The sequence below is a fragment of the Ochlerotatus camptorhynchus genome, unplaced genomic scaffold, assembly GCF_037179485.1.
Source record: "Ochlerotatus camptorhynchus isolate MF236.1 unplaced genomic scaffold, CSIRO-AGI_Acam_v1.1 ptg000196l, whole genome shotgun sequence".
In the NCBI taxonomy this organism is placed as follows: Eukaryota; Metazoa; Arthropoda; class Insecta; order Diptera; family Culicidae; genus Ochlerotatus; species Ochlerotatus camptorhynchus.
In genome coordinates, this window is record NW_027040686.1 from 908534 (window position 1) to 930128 (window position 21595).

The window sequence follows — 21595 nt, forward strand, 5'->3', positions numbered from 1 at the left end:
CATTAAAATACATCTGAAAAACAAATACTTTACAGAAATATTATAACTGAAGAATGTGTCGAAAAACAGTCAACATCGCAGTTTGTTTTCAGTTATTGTGATAAATCATTATTTATGCGAAGATTTTTTGCTTGTTCACCTAGTTCTGACGGTGTCTGGGCAAAAATATCGCTCCACAAACGGGAAAGTTGTCATCATGATCAGTAGATTCGAAACAGTTGTAGTACCATTTTGTATGAAATCATTCTTTATTTATTCTCCTCGGCACCTTGCATTATTTTTGACAGTGTGTATGCATTTTCCGTCATCAATAAAGAGCAAAAAGATAACGTATCAAACAAAACAGTTCCGTAGTTCACTAAATGGCAGTATAATTCAAATATTTAACCGAACCGTTTACCAATTTTGCGGTAGTTTTTTTTCTCATCCCTTGACACTAGGAAACAATCGAATTGAAATATATGGCACTATTCATAGAAGGTAAGTTAATCCTAAGCATCCACTGTAATATCCAGCAGTGTTCTTGACTTGTTTCACAATGGAATAAATTCGCTTTAGTAACTATCATTCGAATTGCAGATAACTAATGATTGAGTATCCTCGCCCCGAAGGCGAAGAAGGGAACGGAAATATTGGGGAGTTAAACAGGTTTCCTCTTTTCTTTCACCTTCCGCTGCATTCCTGTAAGAGCCGGAACCTATTGTTTTAATTTTTTATTTGTTCTATTCTTTGTTTTGCAGTTGGTTTTTGTGGCTTCCGACCACCTATTCGCAACTAATTTCTCCGTTTTTAATTCTCTATCTTGGTTGCTCAGTTACAATTTCAATATCAGTTAGTTTAGTTTTATTTGTTTTTTACTTTTCTTATGTTGTTGTTTTTTTTTCGTAGGTTGCATTTTTATTTTGTTTATGTTTTGTGCCTGAAAAGATTCTGTGCAGTAGTTTCGATCTCTTACAATTTATTTTCTTTTAATTATTTATTTTCTCACCCTTTCAATCTCATATCAACCTCTATCGCGAATCGGCTTTTGACTTTGGCGTTTCTTTTTTGTTTTGTGTTTTTTTTTTGAGGATAAGGAATTGTTTTTTGGTCTTGTCAACAATTTCACACACTTGAGTACATATTTCACTGTAACCGGTGTAAGTTATCCCATCCTTATTTTTCCGATGCATTTATTGGTAGTAGAAAAATATTTAAACTTTACTCATCTTCAAAATTTACACTATTTCAACCGTGAGCAATTTGCTTCTACCAGATCGAACGCTTTGTCGTTTTAAGTTTTTCCTTTTAATCTTATTTATGGGTAGAAATTTCTCAATTCACGACGTGCGTGTGTGTATGGGTTTGTTTGTGAGAAGGCTAGTGAACTATATCAAACTTAAAAAAGAATCCTTCAGTTTTGTTAAGCTTTTGGAATTCGTTTTCTTTAAGGACGTATGCAACCGGTTGGTCACAGTCATACACACAGTTCCGTCCATTTTGATTGCTAGGATTGGATTTAATTTCTTTGTTTTGACTAGTATTTACACGTGTTGTACAATTAATCTATTTACAGAGAAGGAGTTCATTATTTCGGAGGTTGAAATGCTAAATTGTGATGGTAGAATTTGCCGGCATTTGGTTCGGTACACGCAAATCAAATTTCTGTAACATCCAACGCAAGATGGATTTATTACATTCTCTGCAAATGTTTAGTACAACAAATATTATGGCAGATATTGCAATGAACTGCAGCGTGCAAGCAAGTATTTCCATAATGTTTATGTACAAAACCTTCACGAGATGATTTTCTAGACGGAATGGAATTGGGGAAACACACTTTGTTCGAAAAATAAGCTCACATAAAAATAAAAAAAAATATTTTAAAAACCTTCCAGTTACCACATTATAGAATCTGATCATGTTCCTAAACATGGCAAATTCATACAAATCTTACATTTCCCGGTTGGGTGTAGGATTAATATAAGCAATAGAATTTTGAAATATTATTTGTATATGAGCTGGAAAATTCAAAGTGGTTGGGAGTGGAACGCCACGTAGATGCCAAACCGAAACCAGTGAAGTGACTCCCCATCTGACTTTTTGACGAGATCGAACCGATCAAAAGATGGGCTGGGAACAACTAATTTTTTTTCTCTTTCGAAAAAAGACGTGACCAGAGGTTTTTTGCCTCTGAAAATCCCTATGACCATTGCATTGAAAAAGCAGTTCAGCTTATCACTCTTTCAGCGACCAGCGTCCAGCCAACTCGTTTTGTATGTTTGACCAGACAGCCACATTTCCCATGGGTTATCAATAAAATTGCATTATGTCAATTCCAAATATCAAATCATTCAATCTTTGGCTAAAATTTTCGGTAGATGTGAAAACAAATAGTTCATATAAAGGTTCATCATGATGTCTCTTGATTAACAAACCCTGTGAAAATCTCCCACCACAATCCAATCATTTCAACCTCAGCCTTATTCTTTCTTTTGTCTACAGGTAACATTGGAACCAATTTCATATCAGTTACTTTACGGCTCAACGGAAAATCTAAACGAGTGCACTTTTCACAGCTTCTATATCTGTGTGTTATTTGTTACGAGTGTTGTTTGTGTGTTAATGTATGTAGCTATTCAATAGTGATCTGTCTTGTCATCTTGTAAGTAACCTACCGGTAGACAAATTTAATTATTTTCTTCTTTAGTTATCATTTCCGCTAATAGTAATAGTTTGTTCTTTCAGTTAAGTAACGTGTTTGCTTTTCTTAAAAAAATATTTGGCTAGTTTTTTCCTCCTCGCAACACCTGCCCAGCCTACCTCCATGCGTTTCATGCTGAGCAGCCCCAATTTTCCCCGGTAGAGACTAATTAAAAATAGTCGTGTAATAGAAAACTTAGAGATTGAATCACAAGATTTTTGTAGAATAAAAATCTTACAAACGCTTAAAAAGATCTCCTAGAGTAATACTTGGTTTCATATAAGATTCTTCATCTGCGCGAGTTTAGTTCCACTGCGCGGGTCATTTGCTGTACAATCTGTCCGTCGTCGGTCATCGTGTTTGCTTTTAGCCTAGAAATCACTTCTCATAGGACCTACCTGAGCTGCAGCAGGGCGGAGAGCGAGGGAACGGCGTTCAGCAGTACGCCAGGTCGTCCATGTCGACGTAGACAACATGTCACACGGTCGTTTCCCGGTCGACGTGGATGTATTCGACCGGGTGAAGCGCGTGTCAGGAGTCCGGATCGAAGAATAGTGGTTCCTTCTTATAATCCTTCTTCGAGAGGGTACCGTTCAGGGAGCTGGGCGCCGTTTTCAACTTTTCATTGGACTTTCGGCGCTTTTTGACCATCGCCAGGACGCAGAAGATGAGACACGCACAGAGAGCTGCGGCTAGGCAACCAAAGGCGGCAAACATGCCACCCGGAAGCTCCATCAGTCGGCTGCCACACTCCTGTTCGCTCTCGTCAAATCCGGACGGGCAGTTGGGGTGACCTGAGGGGAAAAGAAATTAAATTTACCGTAATCTACAGGTTGAAAGACTTTATTTGAAAAATTTCCTGCACGAGTTTTTTGATAAATTAACATTATTGAGATGAACACTATTCGATCTTGAATGAACAGAAGAGCAGAAGAACCGATGAATATCAAAACAAATTTCCCATTCTCGCATTACTTTTCAAATAGACCAATCGACATTGATCGATTTTTTTCATCGACTCTCTCTTTCGTTAATAACTCGGTTCCAAAAAGTGGTTCAGCTGTTCATCATCTGGAGTTTAATCGGTCGATACTTTTGTCGTCGACCTTGGAAGTATTTCGTGATATAAGTGTATAAGTGAATACCACGAGTTGCTTTCATTTATTCAAAGAAAGCGCTATGCCCCCCTTTGGCGATATTGCCATATTTGGAAACCAGTGAGGAAGTGAATCCCGTTTTGATGGAAACGTGACCCGATTTTGTCATCCCTCATTTTATAAATCTTTTCTTGTGAAACACATCTGCTTTTTCAGTGGTCTGATTACACCAAATTATACATTGAACATTCATCTTGAAGATGAATGAGAAAGATTTGAAATTACGAAAATGAATGAAAGTTAATGAAAAATAAAAGTATGACAAACAGAAAAGTTAACAACATCGGGTCATTACTGTAATTGTATTGTATAATGAACGTCGGCTCTGTAAAGTTCTTTTTATTGAGCCTATCAAAATAAAGTAACAAACAAAAAAAGTTCAATTAACGCTAAAACATCTTACCATTACACCACAGATCGCTGGCTATACAAGCATTGATCTCGGGACACTGGTGTTCACATTCGGACTCCCTCGGGAACAGTCCAAACTCCAGCAGCGTATCGTTTCCGGTCGTGTTAGTCTGCTGCTCGAGCTGCTGAATTAAAGATGCCTTCGTGTGTTGGATCTCCATCCACGAGAAGGCGATGCTGCCGGCTTCTTTGTGGATGGGCTCCAGAACTATGCTGACAGGCCTGCTTGAATAGAGATAGAGAACATGATATTTTTGGTGAAGTTCGCAATGAGCAGAATGTGCCTTCCATTAAGCATACCTATCCGAACTCAAGAACGGCTGATTGCTCAACCAGTCCTCGGAGAAGATGTGCAGCGGTGTTGCTCTACTGGACGGAGCTGATGGGCAGATGACCTGGATAAGCTTCAGTGGTTTCCCACTGTACACCATTAGCCTGTTGCGGGTATTGCACTTGGAGAATTCATCCTGAATGGGATCCAGCGCTAGGGAACTGCCCCAGGTTTGTACGAACAAACTACGGTCTTGTTGTTGAGCCTCGATATACCATGGCAACCCGTCGCAGCTGGCTTCGTGCGATCGGAGAGGATAGCTAACTTCATCTTCCCCACCAGATCCTCTCAAGAACAACCGTTTTCGGCACTCTGGAACTCTGATAAAGTCGTAGGAAGCGTGGAAGTATACGTCGGCAAAGTCCTCTGAGATGTTCAACTTTGTCACCACGAAGGTCAATTCCAGCGTGCGAGTGTTTGAGATGAACGTCAACGGCGAGTTGTACGAACTGCTGGTGTTATCGCAGAAACATCCCAGCGGGATCTTGACATCCTTATGCGGAACGTCGAATAACCGTAGCTCACCGACACGACCATCCAGATTGGTTTCTGACGGAGCACAGCGAGCTCTACCCGTGTGACCATCCGACTCAGTAATACAGGAATCAGACTCCCCAAAAGAAACATTGTACAACTCAATACGAACCTGTAATTATAACAAATTATGATATTCCCGGAACAGTTATCACTAGCTAGCCCAAACCTACCCTCTCTCCAACGGATGCTTCAAACCGATACAGACAGGAGATATTCTTCGCACCACCCCGTCCATGGAGGAACACATTTCGTGGCGACTGAAACTCACCCTTCCTTTTGCGGAACACCCTCGAACAAAGCAGAGGAACCTCTTCGTCAGTCTGCTCCAGGTACGGTTCACCTCCCAACTCCGTATCGATGAACTCGTAATTGATTCCGAAGCTAGACGGAAACAGCGAAGTTCCCGTCATTGTGTGGAATTCAATTTTCTGCACAAAATACAACACAATCAATACTTCAACTAGCAAGACCACACCATCACAATGAACTTACCAAATCATTTCCGGTACTGACGTAGCTCTCCAGTGGAGTGCAAGGCCTCATCCGGTTACCTTTACTCTCCAGCGATACGTGATCACATAGTTTCGGCGATTCATTATCGTAAAACTCAGCCACCATTCGGCGATTGCTTCGCGAGGACTTGTCCCTTTTTCCGGAACCTCCATGTTCTTTGAACACTTCATTGTCCTTGCCATGCCGGGACCCATCTTTAGATCCTTTTCCTTTGGAAGGCTTATCCTGTTGAGCACCCCCGTAAACCAGTCCCTTCTCACTGGTCAAACCGCTTCCTCCAACACTCACACTGGAATGATGCTGCTGCGGCGAATGGTGTGGAGCCTGCGGCTGGTTGAAGATACTGTTCACCGTTGGGCCGTAGATGTACTGATCGACTGGGTTCCACACGTTGTCTATGTTAATCCGCAGACTCTTACCATGTTGATTTAGCGTTCCGTAGTACGTCCCCACAGATCGGTTCATCATTTGCTGGTACAGCGCCGTAGTGCTCGTTCCGGTAAAGACCGGTGTCGTAACGCCCGCTGCGTTTGGGCTACTACCGAAGGCTACCGAGGACGAGGAAGACGGAGATGTTTGCGCCGAAGTGGTTGAAGACGTTGTGATGGAAGATGGAGAGGTGGTTTTAATCGGGACGTACGTACCGCTGCTGTCCCAGATACGGAGACGGTTGATCCACGGAATTGGTGCGTCATTCTGTGGATGGTGTATTGGGAGGAAGGTTTTCAAGGTAATTTAGTGACAATAAGGGTGGTTATTGCATTATGGTTGTCGAAATATCCGTAGCAATCCTATGGCATATGTTTGTATTCTAATATTCATTGATTTTGTTGGGTCTAATTTGGTGGAACAGAATCTCAAGTCGCATATCCATGGGACTTGAAATCTAGAGGATTGTGAAGGTATGACTAGTTGAACTCAGAGAAACATCGAGAGCATCTCAAGTCAAACACTCAGAAACTAGAGGTTTTACAGAATTCTGGTCAATTAATGTCATCCGAATGACTCCTGCAATGATAACGTGCTAAAACGCGAAACCTACCTTTCCAATTGTAGAATTATCGCTGCTCGAGCTCGGCTGTAGTATCTGCAGGTGATAGCTGGTAAAAGAGATCCACACCAGATCCGTTAGAACACCGTGGAAGTAGTAGGTGCAGGTCGTGTTGGGTGGCAGTGTGTGGCGAGGGCTCAACAAGTGTCCCATTCTACCGCGTCGAGAGTATAGCACCTCATCTGGAATTTGAAAAAAAAAATCGAAAAAAGGACCAGTGTAGTGGTTGTTGGAATAGTTTCCGGGATAATAATCACGTTGCGTGTTTCTTTTCTTTGTTTGACACATAGACCTGTCAATTTTGCTTTCTATAAGTCACAATCAGCGATTTTCTGATCGCTGAGTGAGTGAATAATCACTCATTGTGACCCTCATGAAGCGACAGGTTTAATGCGACATTTTTTATTTGAAACTTGTCATGAAAGTTATATTCTAGAGAATTTTAAAACTCCTTGAGACGGATGTTTTATAGCTGAATGTGTTGCCTGTATCTCTTCTAATTAAAAAAATATACCCAATTATAGTAAAAAATATGAATAAATTCAAATTGATTTTATACGAGTTTAAAAAATAACATACCTCCAATTTTTTCATATTATTGAGAATAACATACGCCCTTTCAAATGCCGTAAAAAAACTCTTTATTTGTTTGCCCCAACCAGAGCTATTAACATTTGAAAAGTGCATATTTTAAGTATAAAAACGTCAATAACTCTTGATCGACGAAAGATATTGACAAGCTTTATGCAGCAAAAATTTGCGCCTTCTTTGTCTTCTTTGCTGATAAATTCGAAATAAGAAAACTAGAGCACAACAACTGTTTTTTTTTTAAGAACCACCCTAACTTAATTCAAGAAAATAGCTCTAAATCAGCCAATTTAAGAGATGCAAAAAAATTATTTCCAACAAAGTTGCTTGAAATTAGCTCAGCTATAACTTTGCCGAAGAATGTATACCTTAATTTGTTCAAACAAAAAAGTTTGATTTTTGATTTTAATGATAATAGGAACCACCCTAGAATTCATTGTCATAAAAATGAGGGCCTAACTATAAGGAAAAACTTTGTAGAAGAAACTTTCAGTATAAAGTTTCAATTTCAGGCTAAAAACATATCATTCCACCTAAATCTGCATTCTAGACCACTGTGCAATGGTGACGCAGGACTACGTGCTCTTATATAATAAATCTTATTTGTTAATTGCAGCAGGAGCTTGTGTTTTAGTTAAGATAGGAATTTGAACGGGGCTCTCTCTGTTTATACTCTTTAGTATGACGCGCTTGATATAGATGGCCCACAGCGACTCACGAAGAGCTTTTGATTCCGATCAATAGCGGTGCGGCTTCTTCCTCTTTCTATGGATGCTCATATGGGCTGCAGCTCGCTGCTTGCAGGCAGCCTTTCGTTGTGTACTGGAGAACAATGTTGAACGCCAAGTGCCGAAACAATGCTGCTGCTGCTGATATGCCGACGACCGGACACCACCACACACGGTGATTGGAACTGAATCCGATCAGCGGTTTAGGGTAGCAAGGATAACTAGCTGCTGCGGGGAGCCTTTCGTTGTCTACTGGAGAACACCACCATTCACCACACGGGGTGATTGAATAAACACCGTTTGGTGAGACCGGGGGAATTCAACTTTGAAATCTTGTTAGGGAAATTACTTTTCGTAGGCAATTGGTGATAATTTTTATGATCATAGCAACAGTGGCACATTCGTGCAATTTTCAATAGTAACATTTTGAAAAATGATAAAGTCTTAATTTTAGCAGATGCGTAGAAATATTTCTGATCGATTGGCGATAAAGTTATTGAAATTGGTTCAGGGGCAGCTGAGTTATTAATGTTCAAAATCTTTCATAATTTTGTTACATGTTCCATTTTCATTTTTCACAAAGTGTATTCCCATACAGAAATTACATACGTAGTCCTACGTCAAAACAAAATCAACAGCGTTACGAAAAGTGTACTATGGCCAACTTGACAGCGATCTGTGTTCAAGCTGATGACACCGAGCCAAAGTGCATGAATTGCGGTGGTACTCACCGTGCCACTACTCGGGACTGCCCCAAGCGAACAGAATTCATCAACATCAGGAAGAAGGTGGCAACTAGCAACCTGCCAGGCCGTCATCGAAACCAACGCACACCACCAGCCATCATGGATGAACAATACCCGGCAATCCAGCCTCGTCGCCTTGTCCCAAATCTTCCACCGCTAACCATCAACAATCAACGAGCCGCTCCCTCAGCTCAGCATCGCCTCACTGCCGCAGCGGCTCTGCTCATGTTTCTGCCTATCGTATGCCCGTGTTGCCTCAAGCGATTTAGTTGACGAATCAACTTTCGCATCGGAAGAACTAGTAACGCTGGTTGCAGAGATGATCGTCATCCTGCGAACCTGCAAGACTCGATCTGAACTACTTTCTACCAGAGCTGTGGCACCACCAACGAGCTGGGAACCAACTTTGTAGTGCTGGGTAAAATGCACCAACGCCTGATTGGTTGGCAGCCGATCAAAGCGAGGATGTGCAAGTTGAGGATTAAGGGCCGTTTCTTCAACTACAGTATCATCAACGTGCACTGCCCAAACGAAGGGAGACCCGACGACGAGAAAGAAGCGTTCTATGCGCAGCTGGAGCAGGTGTACGACGGCTGTTCGCAACGGGACGTCAAAATCGTTATTGGCGACATGAACCCTACCTGAGCGGGAGGCAATGTATAGACCGGCAATCGGGCCAAACAGCCTGCATGCCGTATCGAACGACAACGGCCAACGATGCGTGAACTTTGCAGCCTCTCGGGGTATGGTAGTTCGAAGTACCTTTTTCCCCCGCAAGGATATCCACAAAGCCACCCGGAGATCACCTGACCAACACACAGAAAACCAAATCGATCACGTTCTAATCGACGGGAAATTCTTCTCCGACATTATCAACGTCCGCACGTACCGCAGTGCGAACATAGATTCGGACCTTCTACCTAGTTGCAGTATACATGCGCTCAAAACTCTCGACGGTGCATAACACACGTCGAAGTCGAACGCCGCGACCCAACATTGAGCAACTACGGGACGCCGGAGTTGCCCAGGACTACGCGCAGCAGCTGGAAGTTGCACTACCCACGGAAGAGCAGCTTGGCGCAGCTTCTTTTGAAGATGGCTGGAGGGACATCCGTTCAGCCATAGGTAGTACTGCTGCAGCGGCACTAGGTATTGCGATCCCGGACCGAAGAAATGACTGGTTTGACGACGAATGCAAACTGTTAGTAGAGGAGAAGAATGCAGCACGGGCGAGAATGCTGCAACACCACACGAGATTGAATGTGGAGCGATACAGACAAGCGCGGAACAGACAAAACTCGGTTTTCCGAAGGAAGAAGCGTCAGCCGGAAGACTGAGATCGCGAGGTGATGGAAAATCTGTACCGCGTAAACGACACACGGAAGTTCTACGAGAAGCTAAATAGTTCGCGCAAAAGCTTCGTGCCGCAAGCCGATATGTGCAAGGACTTGGACGGTAACCTTCTCACGAACGAGTGTGAGGTGATTGAGAGGTGGAAGCAGTACTATGACGAGCACCTCAACGGTTAAGCAGCAGAAAACGAAGGTGGCACGGCAACAGACCTTGGAGCACGCGCAGAAGACGACAGGCTACCGGCCCCTGATCTTCAAGAAGTTGAAGAGGAGATCGGTCGGCTGAAGAACAACAAAGGAACTGGTGTAGATCAACTACCAAGTGAGCTATTAAAATACGGTGGTGAAGCACTGGCTAGAGCGCTGCACTAGGTAATTGTCAAGATTTGGGAGGAGGAGATATTACCGGAGGAGTGGATGGAAGGTGTCGTATGCCCAATCTACAAAAAGGACGACAAGTTGGATTGCTGCAACTATCGCGCGATCACACTGCTGAGCGCCGCCTACAAGGTACTCTCCCAAATTCTATGCCGCCGTCTGTCACCATATGCAAGAGAGTTCGTGGGGCAATACCAGGTGGGATTCATGGGTGCCCGCGCTACCACGGACCAAATTTTCGCGATTCGGCAGGTTCTGCAGAAATGCTGCGAATACAACGTGCCCACACATCATTTGTTCATCGATTTCAAATCCGCATACGACACAATCGATCGAGATCTGCTATGGCAGATTATGCACGAGTACGGACTTCCGGATAAACTGACGCGATTGGTCAAGGCGACGATGGATCGAGTGATGTGCGTTGTTCGAGTATCGGGGACACTCTCGAGTCCCTTTGAATCTCGAAGGGGGTTACGGCAGGGTGATGGACTTTCGTGTCTGCTGTTCAACATTGCGTTAGAAGGTGTGATCAGAAGAGCTGGGATAGACACGAGTGGCACGATATTCAGGAAGTTCATCCAGCTCCTTGGCTTCGCCGATGACATTGACATTATGGCACGGAACTTTGAGATGATGGCGGAAACGTACATCAGACTGGAGGCTGAAGCTAGACGGATTGGACTTGCCATTAACGCATCAAAGACAAAATACATGAAAGGAAGAGGTTCTAGGGAAGACAATGTTAGCCTCCCACCCAGATTGACGGTGACGAAATCGAGGTGGTCGATGAGTTCGTGTATTTGGGCTCACTGGTGACCGCCCAAAATGATACCAGCAGAGAAATTCAAAGACGCATTATGGCAGGGAATCGTGCCTACTTTGGACTCCGGAGGACGCTCCAGTCGAATAAAATTCTCCACCGCACGAAGTTGACTGTCTACAAGACGCTGATTAGACCGGTGGTTCTCTACGGCCACGAGACCTGGACTATGCTCGTGGAGGACCAACGCGCCCTTGGTGTTTTCGAACGGAAGGTGTTGCGTACCATCTACGGTGGAGTGCAGATGGATGACGGAACGTGGAGACGGCGAATGAACCACGAATTGCACCAGCTGCTGGGAGAACCATCCATCGTCCACATTGCAAAAATTGGGCGACTACGGTGGGCTGGGCACGTCATAAGAATGTCGCACGACGACCCAGTGAAAATGGTTCTAGAAAGCGACCCAACAGGAACAAGAAGAAGAGGCGCGCAGCGGGCAAGGTGGATCGACCAAGTAGAAGGTGACCTGCGGACCCTTCGCAGACTACGAGGCTGGCGAACTGTGGCCATGGATCGAGTAGAGTGGAGACGACTTCTTCGGACAGCAGAGGACAACAAGGCCTTAGCCTGATTGTTAAGTAAGTTGCTCGCTGACGAATAAGCATAGAGAGCTACTCAATTTCCTCAACACCAAGGAGCTCGACATTGCTATTATCACCGAGACGCACTTGAAGCTCGAACTGAACGTATTCCTTCCCGACTTCCCGCTCGTCAGACTTGACCGCACCTGCTCTGGGGGTGGGGTAGTGGCATGAGCTATCTCCCAAATTGTGCAAAGCCCTTCTGGAAGCTAACCAAAATCCTTAAAAATATGCCAAGACCCATTCCCCCATTTGTACCGTTGAATCAACACAATGATTCAGTTGCTCATCTGATAACCCCTGAAGAGAAGGTTGATGCTATAGGTCAACATTTCGTCAGCTCGCATAATCTCGGACTGAACATGCCTAGTTCATACGATACTGCAATTGCAGTAAATTCAACCAACCTCCATCGAATTCCTAACATCTTTCCTGTGGAATCTGTGATTACGGCTGACGAACTGTTGGCCTATACCAAATCATTTAAAAATATGAAGGCCCCAGGTTTCGACCAAATTCTGAATCTGGAACTCAAACACCTGAGTTCCAGATTCTTCAACCATCTGGCACTGATTTTTAATCAGTGCCTAAGACTTGGCTACTTCCCCTCGTGCTGGAAGTCAGCTGGGAAAGATCCATCCTCTCCTTCAAATTACCGACCCATCAGCCTTCTCTCAGGGTTATCCAAGCTGTTCGAAAGAGTAGTCTACCGTCAACTCTTGGCATCTGCCGAGGAAAACAACATATTACTCGAGGAGCAGTTTGGCTTCCGTAACGGTCGCTCGACTGTTCACCAGCTCACTCGAGTAACAAACATTCTCAGACGGAACAAGTCTGTATCCAAAACATCTGCCATGGCATTTTTGGACGTTGAAAAAGCGTTCGACAAAGTTTGGCATGATGGCCTTGTCTACAAATGGTAGCGATACGGTCTTCCAATCTTCCTAGTGAAGATAATTATAAATTACCTCACGGACAGGACATTTAAAGTCTCTCATCGGATGCTTTCCATATCGGTGCGGGTGTCCCACAGGGAAGCACCCTTGGCCCCATCTTGTTCAACCTGTTCACCTCCGATATGCCGGCTCTTCCTGATGGTGGATTGTTGTCACTGTTCGCAGATGACACATCCATAATATTTAAGGGTAAGGTCATCGGAGCTCTGACCGCCAAACTTCAGAGAGGCCTAAATGTCCTGTCAGAATACTTCAACAGCTGGAAGATCCGTATCAACGCGGCAAAGACGCAGGTCATCATCTTTCCTCATTCCAAATCACCCAGACTTGTTCCGTCTGAGAATAATAACATCAACTTGAACGGCACAGTGGTGGAATGATCAAAAGAGGTAGTATACCTCGGCTATACACTCGACAGCAAGCTGCTTTTCAGGGAACACATTGACAAAACAAAAACCAAATGTAACATCCTGATGAAATCCATATATCCACCCATCAACAGGCGATCCACTCGGTCCCTGAGAAACAAGCTTGCTGTCTATAAGCAAATAATCTTTCCTGTAATAGAATACGGGGTGCCAATATAGGAGAGTAGTGCTAATTCCCATCACCTCAAATTAAAAAGGATCCAAAAAAAGCTTTGAGAATGATCCTCAACAGTCCTTCACGAATGATGAACTCTGAGGTCCATCGCCCATCGGTCCATGGCTGGGGCCTCATAGCCTAGTCAGTAAAGGCACGGTATTACCAAGCCGGAGGCGGCGGGTTCGATTCCCGGTCCGGTCGAGGGAATCTTTCGGGTTGGAAATTTTCTCGACTTGCCACACAATATACAAATTCATGCATTGGTATTGGCATCGAAAGCTCTCAATTAATAACTGTGGAAGTGCATTTAGAACACTAAGTTGAGAGCACGCAATAAGCTAATATGCGCTAAGCAATAAGGTTGAAATGCGAATAAGAAGAAGAAGAGGTCCATCGCCTGGCTGGTCTTACGACGCTGGAGTTACGGAGAACAGCTACCACCCAACGGTTCAGAGATTTCTGTAGGCAATCCGATCAGCTGATCATTAGGAATCTGGTTAAGCTTAAGCTAGCACCTACACTGGATTAATAACAGGACATTGTCCTAGTAAATATCATTTTAAAAAAATTGGAAAGCTTAGCGACGATAGATGTCGCTTTTGTTATTTGGAGAGCGAAAGCTCTGAACATTTATTGTGTGATTGCACTGCTTTATTTAATAAACGATGCAGATTTCTTGATAAAGGACTCACCGTACCTGAAGAAATTTGGACCAGTATACCCAATAAAGTTGTAAACTTCATTCGAAGTGCAATTCCATATTGGGATAATGCCGATGATCAATGATGAAGATCACTCTACATAGTGGTTGATCATCAAAACACACGGCAAATAGTAAAAAGAGGATACACCACAATAGATCAAAACACATGTAACGAATTTTGGAGGAGACAGACGTTAAGAAGGAACAGCAGCAACAATAGCAGCAGGATTTGAGTACTTCGGGACGAACACTGAAACAGTTGCCTTATGGTGTGGGACGCCCATAGGAACAATAAATAACTCTGTCACGAGGCGGGACACCCGGTGAAGAGTGGTGGTGATTCGAGACGGTCACTAAGCCTTGTTTACCTACTAGTATAAAACGTTCATTGAAGGAACTACTCCTTCACTGACGGTACGCTCAGTAAGAGTACGTTAGTGGCAAGAGATAGCCGTTGAACCGTCAAAAAAAAAGTAGAACTAAAGCGCAAATTACTTGTTTACTGAAGTTTCTCCCATAGATGGGATACTTGGCAACATACACAATGGTATGTGGTAACCTCAGCAAGTCCTCGCAAGTTTTTCTTAATGAGCGAATGTACGTTTCAATTTTGATTATCCCTATCTGACGCAACGCTATGTGAAATCGGAGATTCACCCGTAAAGGTACAGGAGGGTTGCATCCAGGATGAATATGTATCAGTACGTGACACTCTGAAGATGTGCTCGATAGAAGGAGAGTGGTGACTATGATCGAAGCAAAAGATCTCCTGGATATGAGTTGGAGTGGTTTAAATAAGGAGTGACACTGATGGTTTAACTCAAAAGGTGCCACTACAATGACGCTCTGATGACTGTCACAAGACGGCATTCGCGAACACAATTCTTGTAGAGTCGTACTAGTAGTTCACGGATAGAGACCGTTGGAAGATTCCTTTCTCAAATCATTGACGAATCTTAGGAATACAGTTTGCAGACTAACAATATTTTAATTGATTTCACGTACCATTTAGTGAAGTGACTTGACCTTTGGCATATTGAGCTAGGACATAGTTTTCTGCTTATATTGAGTCATACAGTGCTTGATGGATCGAAGTCATATGTATGGGTTATATATGAGATTTTGAGCTCATTCAGTACTTAAGATGGGTTGAATCAGGATGATGCACTATAAAAATTATTATACAACATTGCTATTGAAGGATCGATTAAGAAAACTGGTTTGCAGATGAACGGTACCATCATCACACACACGCACATGCCCCTTCAAACAGTGGAAGTGGCGTTCACTCACGAAATTCATACCGATTTCTTCTGGCTAAAAAGCATAAGTCAATCTTATGAATATCGTTAGTTTATGTCGCTGGGTGCAGTAGAAGAACTAGTGTACAGATTGTACAAACAACCTCGTATACGACTACAAATCATAGCGATATTTCTCGCTGGTGTAACTGATCTTCCTATATCACTAATGTAAAATTGGACGTTGGAAGTCACTAGTCTGACTAATTCACTTCAGTTTGGTACAGGTGCCACAATTTTCTGAAACACAGCGAAATGCTATGTTAATCGCGAGGGCAATGTATTACAAACCTCGTTGTAACGTGTTCTCATTCTCTCGCTCACTTATTACACAGCACTTTTGTTTCACTAATATCGGTCACTCGCGGCGTGGGTCTTTTCGATTATTTGCACTTCGAGGTGGTGATTGAAATTTGAATCGCTGACTTCGCGGTGCACTATCGGAAATGCAACGTAAAAATGACCGAACTCGACGATAACTTGATTTGATATCATGGAAAAGAGTATGAGAACAATTCTATTACTATCATATACGCAATTTTATGTCAGATTTATGTCGATCTAAAACGTAGTGCAATACAAAAATCTCTATTCTAAAATTTTTTATGCATCATAAATACAGATAGCATCTCAGATTTTTGGTTGAAAACCGAAGATGAAAAGATTTTTATTTTAGCAAAAACACATTTCATTTTGGCGACGATTGTCCTTGTCGTTGGCGACGAAACAAACATTACACTTGAAAACGATTTTTACGCCACACGCCGTGTGCGTGTTCTTAATTTCAGCAAATTCAATGAACATCACTGACTGTACTGCATTGTCAGTTATAAATGACTTGATCATTTTCATCTCTGTCTGCAAATACTTACGGCGAAAAGTCTTACCTGGATTGGACGCATTGATGTGAAACTCGCACTTGTTTCCCTGGGCAAAGTCGTAGGAGTCCGAATCGGCAAACAGAATGTCCACATCCAGCTCGAAGCCCCGATTGGACTGGCCGGACTGCAGCGGGGCCGAAAACGGACTCGAATGGAACGCAATCAGCATCTCCGGACCCCTGAAATTGAGTGAGAGAGAAATGGAAGGGGAATAAGCGATTTTAAGAATCTTGTTTTGCGTGTTTTACTGATCCAACAAAAAAAAAATCAAGACATACACGATACTTTTCGCAAGTATGTATCCAAAAATGAGAGCCAACCTCGTTGAATTCATACACGAGCAGCACAACTTCGAATCAACTTGACTCCAGAGCTTCCTGCATTCCCCGGGCTGTTGGTCGTGTACTTTTTCGGTTTTGTTTCTGTTTCTGTTTTCTAGGTTATGTATTTTGAAAAGAATAAGAAAAAACACATCGGATTCAACAGCAACTTTCCATGTTCCCAAACCGGAAAACCTCGTCCATGTATTTTTTCGGGTTTTCTATCGTTGAACTTCAAACAGGATGATAAATACTCTCCAAGGTAACTTTTTTTTTTACCTTTCTCAAGAACGGCTTCAAATGCCCTACCAACTGCTGCACGAACATGTGCGAACAAAACAAAAATGGCATCGTCCGTTTCCGTTCGTTCTTCGATTCATTCGTGAAAAAAACATGATTTCATGCTTAAATGACTCTCGACTGTTTCAGTGTGGACGTATTTAGGTTGGTTCAGTTAACAATAACCTGAATTTTTGGTGAGATTTAATCCATTCATAACTATTCATAATTTTGGAAAATTAGCTCAAACGGCTCATTTCTGATGATGTAAATTGAGAGTTATCTAAAATTTATGAACCGGTCTATAATTACGAACAAACAAACAAACATTGCAAACGATTCGAGCTTCATCAGCATCCCTTTTCCCCCATTTCTAGGACCGTATTCAACGGGCAACAAAACAGAAACAATCGCAATTGGAATCGTTCATGTAAAACTGAGTTGTTATTTTGTGAACTTTTACCATTCACCGCCACCGGGCAGCATCCCGCGCAGTTGTTTTCGGTCTCTCACTCTATTTGCCGTAAACTTTGCTAGGCTATGCTTCCGCTGCATTTCCTGGTTCCTGGTCCCAGGTCCGGAAAAACGATTCCATATTTTGCCAGTACACATGAAACAGTGAAACACCAAAAAAGCATCGTTGAACGTCATGAAAATTCCAACGTCAGCCAACGCAAACGATGATGGCTTCGCGGTTGGTGTGAAAGTTGGTTGGACTCTTCTATGGTTTTGTTTAAATATTCCGAAAACTGTTGTCGCTTTGCAGAACAATTGCGCACCGTTGTTGTTGGCTTGAAGCTTTGTCCGTAAATGGTTTTTGGGTGGAAAATCGAATCAGACAAATGCTCCGCAACAGTCGGCATTCAAAAGCCTGCACCATTGGCGGATTGTGGTTGAATTGTGTGTGTGTGTATTAGGGAGCTTCATTTTGAAAAAAAGTGTTAAATTTCTTATAAACCACCCTCCATTTTGGGTAACGAACCCTCGACGTGCTACAAGGAATCAGCTAACGACGTGACCGAATCAACTCAGTAATGTAAAGGGGCTTGGGTTCTAACCCACGGTCTTCTCCTCAGTAAGCAAAAACGGCCGCTCTTAGGCTATCGTGCCCCTGAAAGAACAATAAGCTACGACCGACTATCTTCTAAGAAGTTTATTGAATTCCGATTATCCAATGATAGTTGGAGCATAGACGATGAAAAACGGAAGGCCATTGAAAGTTTTCGTAGACCGGAATCTATACCGGAAGTAAAAAGCTTCCTAGGTCTGATTAACTTCACGGAGCGATTCATTGTGAACAGAGCGGAGAAGACCGAAAAACTAAGATCACTTCCAAAATCTAAGGTGTTCTATTGAACGCAAGAGGAAGAAGAAGAGTTTGCGTATCTAAAGACAGAAGCGTTGACATCAGTCGTTAAGCTGGGATATTTTGACCATCGAGAAGAAACAGAGCTTTATGTAGATGCATCATCGGTTGGCATAGGTGCGGTTCTTGTCCAATTCAGTCGCTCAGGAGATCCACGTATAATAGCGTGCGCATCCAAAGCTCTTACTGTAGCTGAGCAAAGGTATCCACAGACCCAGAGGGAAGCTCTTGCAATCGTATGGGGAGTGGAACGCTTTATGTACTACCTCACCAGCAAACAGTTCACAATAAGAACTGATTCGGAGGCCAACGAGTTTATCTTCGGTGGACAGCACAGAATAAGTAGAACAGCAATTACACGTGCCGAGGCTTGGGCACTACCCAACAAACAATCGTCTATTGAAGAAACGACTTCTTGGCCATTTCATTCAACTGCATGCTTAATAGTACTTGTACTATTTTTAATAATAACTTCTGTTCAGGCTTTGTTCACACAAATCTGGAGAATTTATTCAACCTCAACATTGAACTACTGGTGTTGTATAAGATATGTCGAAAAGCTTTTATTCGACTTATATGAGTTTTTTTTTTTTTTTTTTTTTTTTTTTAACTCTTTATTTGTTCCAAATTCAAAATAAATTACATTTCATTTTTAACCTAGGTGCTCCAGTTACTACAGTAACTTACCAGCCTTAATTGTTATGATATATATCTAAGTGTTTTTACATTGTTCCTGTCTTGGCAATTCAGTATTTTAAACAGGTTTTTTTAAACCTGCATGTCAGTATAACAATTGATAGCTTAAAACTAAATAACTAAAACTAAATCTTATCTAAGTATAAAGGGAATTAATCGTTGCAATTGAGGATTGTAACGATTTTTGCCGGAAATTATTAATTATTTTGTTGGACATTTGTGCTAAAGTCTCAACATTCGAAATTCTATGTACTTCGGTAGTACTGAACCAGGGAGGCAACTTCAAAATCATCTTCAGAATTTTGTTCTGAATCCTTTGAAGTGCTTTTTTCCTGGTAGTGCAGCAACTAGACCATATTGGTACAGCGTAAAGCATGGCCGGTCTAAAAACTTGTTTAAATATTAGAAGTTTATTCGTCAGGCAAAGTTTGGATTTCCTGTTAATAAGAGGATACAAACATTTTATATATTTGTTACATTTGGCTTGAATGCCCTCAATGTGATCTTTAAAAGTTAATTTATGGTCAAGTATTAATCCAAGATATTTCACTTGGTTTGACCAGGAAATTGGAACTCCGTTCATAGTGACTATGTGACTACTACTAGGTTTCAAAAAGGAAGCTCTAGGCTTGTGTGGAAATATTATAAGTTGAGTTTTGGAAGCGTTGGGAGAAATCTTCCATTTTTGTAAATAAGAAGAGAAAATATCTAAACTTTTCTGAAGTCTGCTGCAAATAACACGAAGACTTCTTCCTTTAGCGGAAATGCCTGTGTCATCAGCGAACAAAGATTTGTGGCAACCCTGAGGCAAATCAGGGAGGTCCGAAGTGAAAATGTTATACAATATAGGCCCAAGAATGCTACCCTGAGGAACTCCTGCTCTAACAGGTAGTCGATTAGATTTGGAATTTTGATAATTTACCTGCAGAGTTCTGTCAGTTAAATAATTTTGAACTAATTTCATAATGTAAAGTGGAAAATTAAACTTTTTCAATTAAGCAATCAAACCTTCATGCCAAACACTGTCGAATGCTTTTTCTATGTCTAGAAGAGCAACTCCAGTTGAGTGGCCTTCAGATTTGTTTGAACGAATTAAATTGGTAACTCTCAAGAGTTGATGAGTAGTTGAATGCCCATGGCGAAATCCAAACTGCTCATCTGCAAAAATTGAGTTCGTATTGATGTGAAGCATCATTCTATTCAAAATTATTTTTTCAAAAAGTTTACTTATTGAAGAAAGCAAACTTATTGGACGGTAGCTAGAAGCTTCAGCTGGATTTTTATCCGGCTTCAAAATTGGAACAACTTTTGCATTTTTCCATTTATCAGGAAAGTATGCCAAATGGAAACATCTGTTAAATAATTTTACCAGGAAAGACAAGGTACTCTCTGGGAGTTTTTTGATGAGGATATAGAAAATTCCATCATCACCTGGAGCTTTCATATTTTGAAATTTTTTAGTTATAGACCTTACTTCGTCCAAATCAGTCCCCCAGGAATCATCAAAAATATTTTCCCGAGAGAAAATATTCAGAAAATCCCGAGCAACCTGATTCTCAATAGGACTAGTAAGACCCAAACTGAAATTATGGGAACTCTCGAATTGCTTAGCAAGTTTCTGAGCTTTTTCCAAATTTGTGATCAAAATTTTACCACCTTCTTTAAGCGCTGGAATTGGCTTTTGAGGTTTTTTCAAAATTTTTGTGAGTTTCCAAAAGGGTTTGGAACTCGGGTCTAATTTAGAAACATTATTTTCAAAAGTTTTGTTCCTCAGGGCAGAGAATCGCTTTTTAATTTGTTTTTGCAAATCGCGCCAGATAACTTTCATGGCAGGATCGCGTGTTCTTTGAAATTGTCTCCTACGGACATTTTTAAGACGGATCAAGAGCTGAAGATCATCGTCTATTATAATTGAATCGAATTTAACCTCGCATTTTGGTACTGAGGCAGCTCTTGCTTCAACTATAGAAGTAGTCAGAGATTCAAGAGCATAATTAATTTCATCTTTGGTTTGCAAAGGAATGTTTGGATCGAAGTTATATTCCATAAATGTTCGATATTGCTCCCAATCAGCCCTATGGTAATTGAAAGTAAAGCTGTTGGGATTAGAAATTATTTCTTGGGATATTTCAAAAGTTACTGGAAGGTGATCAGAACCGAAGTCAGCATGGGTAACCAATTGGCTACAAAGATGACATGAATCAGTTAAGACCAAATCAATAGTTGAGGGATTTCTTGCAGAAGAAAAGCATGTTGGGCTGTTTGGATATTGAATAGTGTAATAACCTGCAGAACAATCATCAAACAGAATATTACCATTGGAATTGCTTTGAGCATTATTCCATGAGCGGTGTTTTGCATTAAAATCACCAATAATGAAGAATTTAGACCTATGACGGGTAAGTTTCTGGAGGTCACCCTTGAGAAAATTCTTTTGCTGGCCTACGCATTGGAATGGCAAATAGGCAGCTATAAACGTAAGTTGTCCAAATTTTGTTTCAACAGAAACTCCCAAACTTTCAAAAACTTTGGTTTCAAATGAAGAAAGAATTTTATGCTTGATTCGTCTATGAATAATGATGGCAACGCCGCCACAGGGTCCATCAAGACGATCATTTCTATAAAT

At 41.9% G+C, this 21595-nt stretch overlaps 1 protein-coding gene across 1 annotated transcript in view; it reads right to left on the bottom strand.

Moving 5' to 3' along the window:
• Window positions 1-257: 257 nt before the first annotated feature.
• Window positions 258-21595, bottom strand: part of LOC135702705 (uncharacterized) — a 336139-nt gene continuing 314801 nt past the window's right edge. Inside the window, exons 10-16 of the mRNA XM_065223739.1 lie at window positions 16315-16487; window positions 6675-6865; window positions 5612-6328; window positions 5290-5547; window positions 4552-5228; window positions 4244-4476; window positions 258-3477 (exon numbers count right to left, since the gene is read on the bottom strand). Of these exons, the coding sequence (XP_065079811.1) occupies window positions 3215-3477; window positions 4244-4476; window positions 4552-5228; window positions 5290-5547; window positions 5612-6328; window positions 6675-6865; window positions 16315-16487 (2512 nt within the window). The 3' untranslated portion in view covers window positions 258-3214. The remainder of the gene's footprint in view (window positions 3478-4243; window positions 4477-4551; window positions 5229-5289; window positions 5548-5611; window positions 6329-6674; window positions 6866-16314; window positions 16488-21595) is intronic.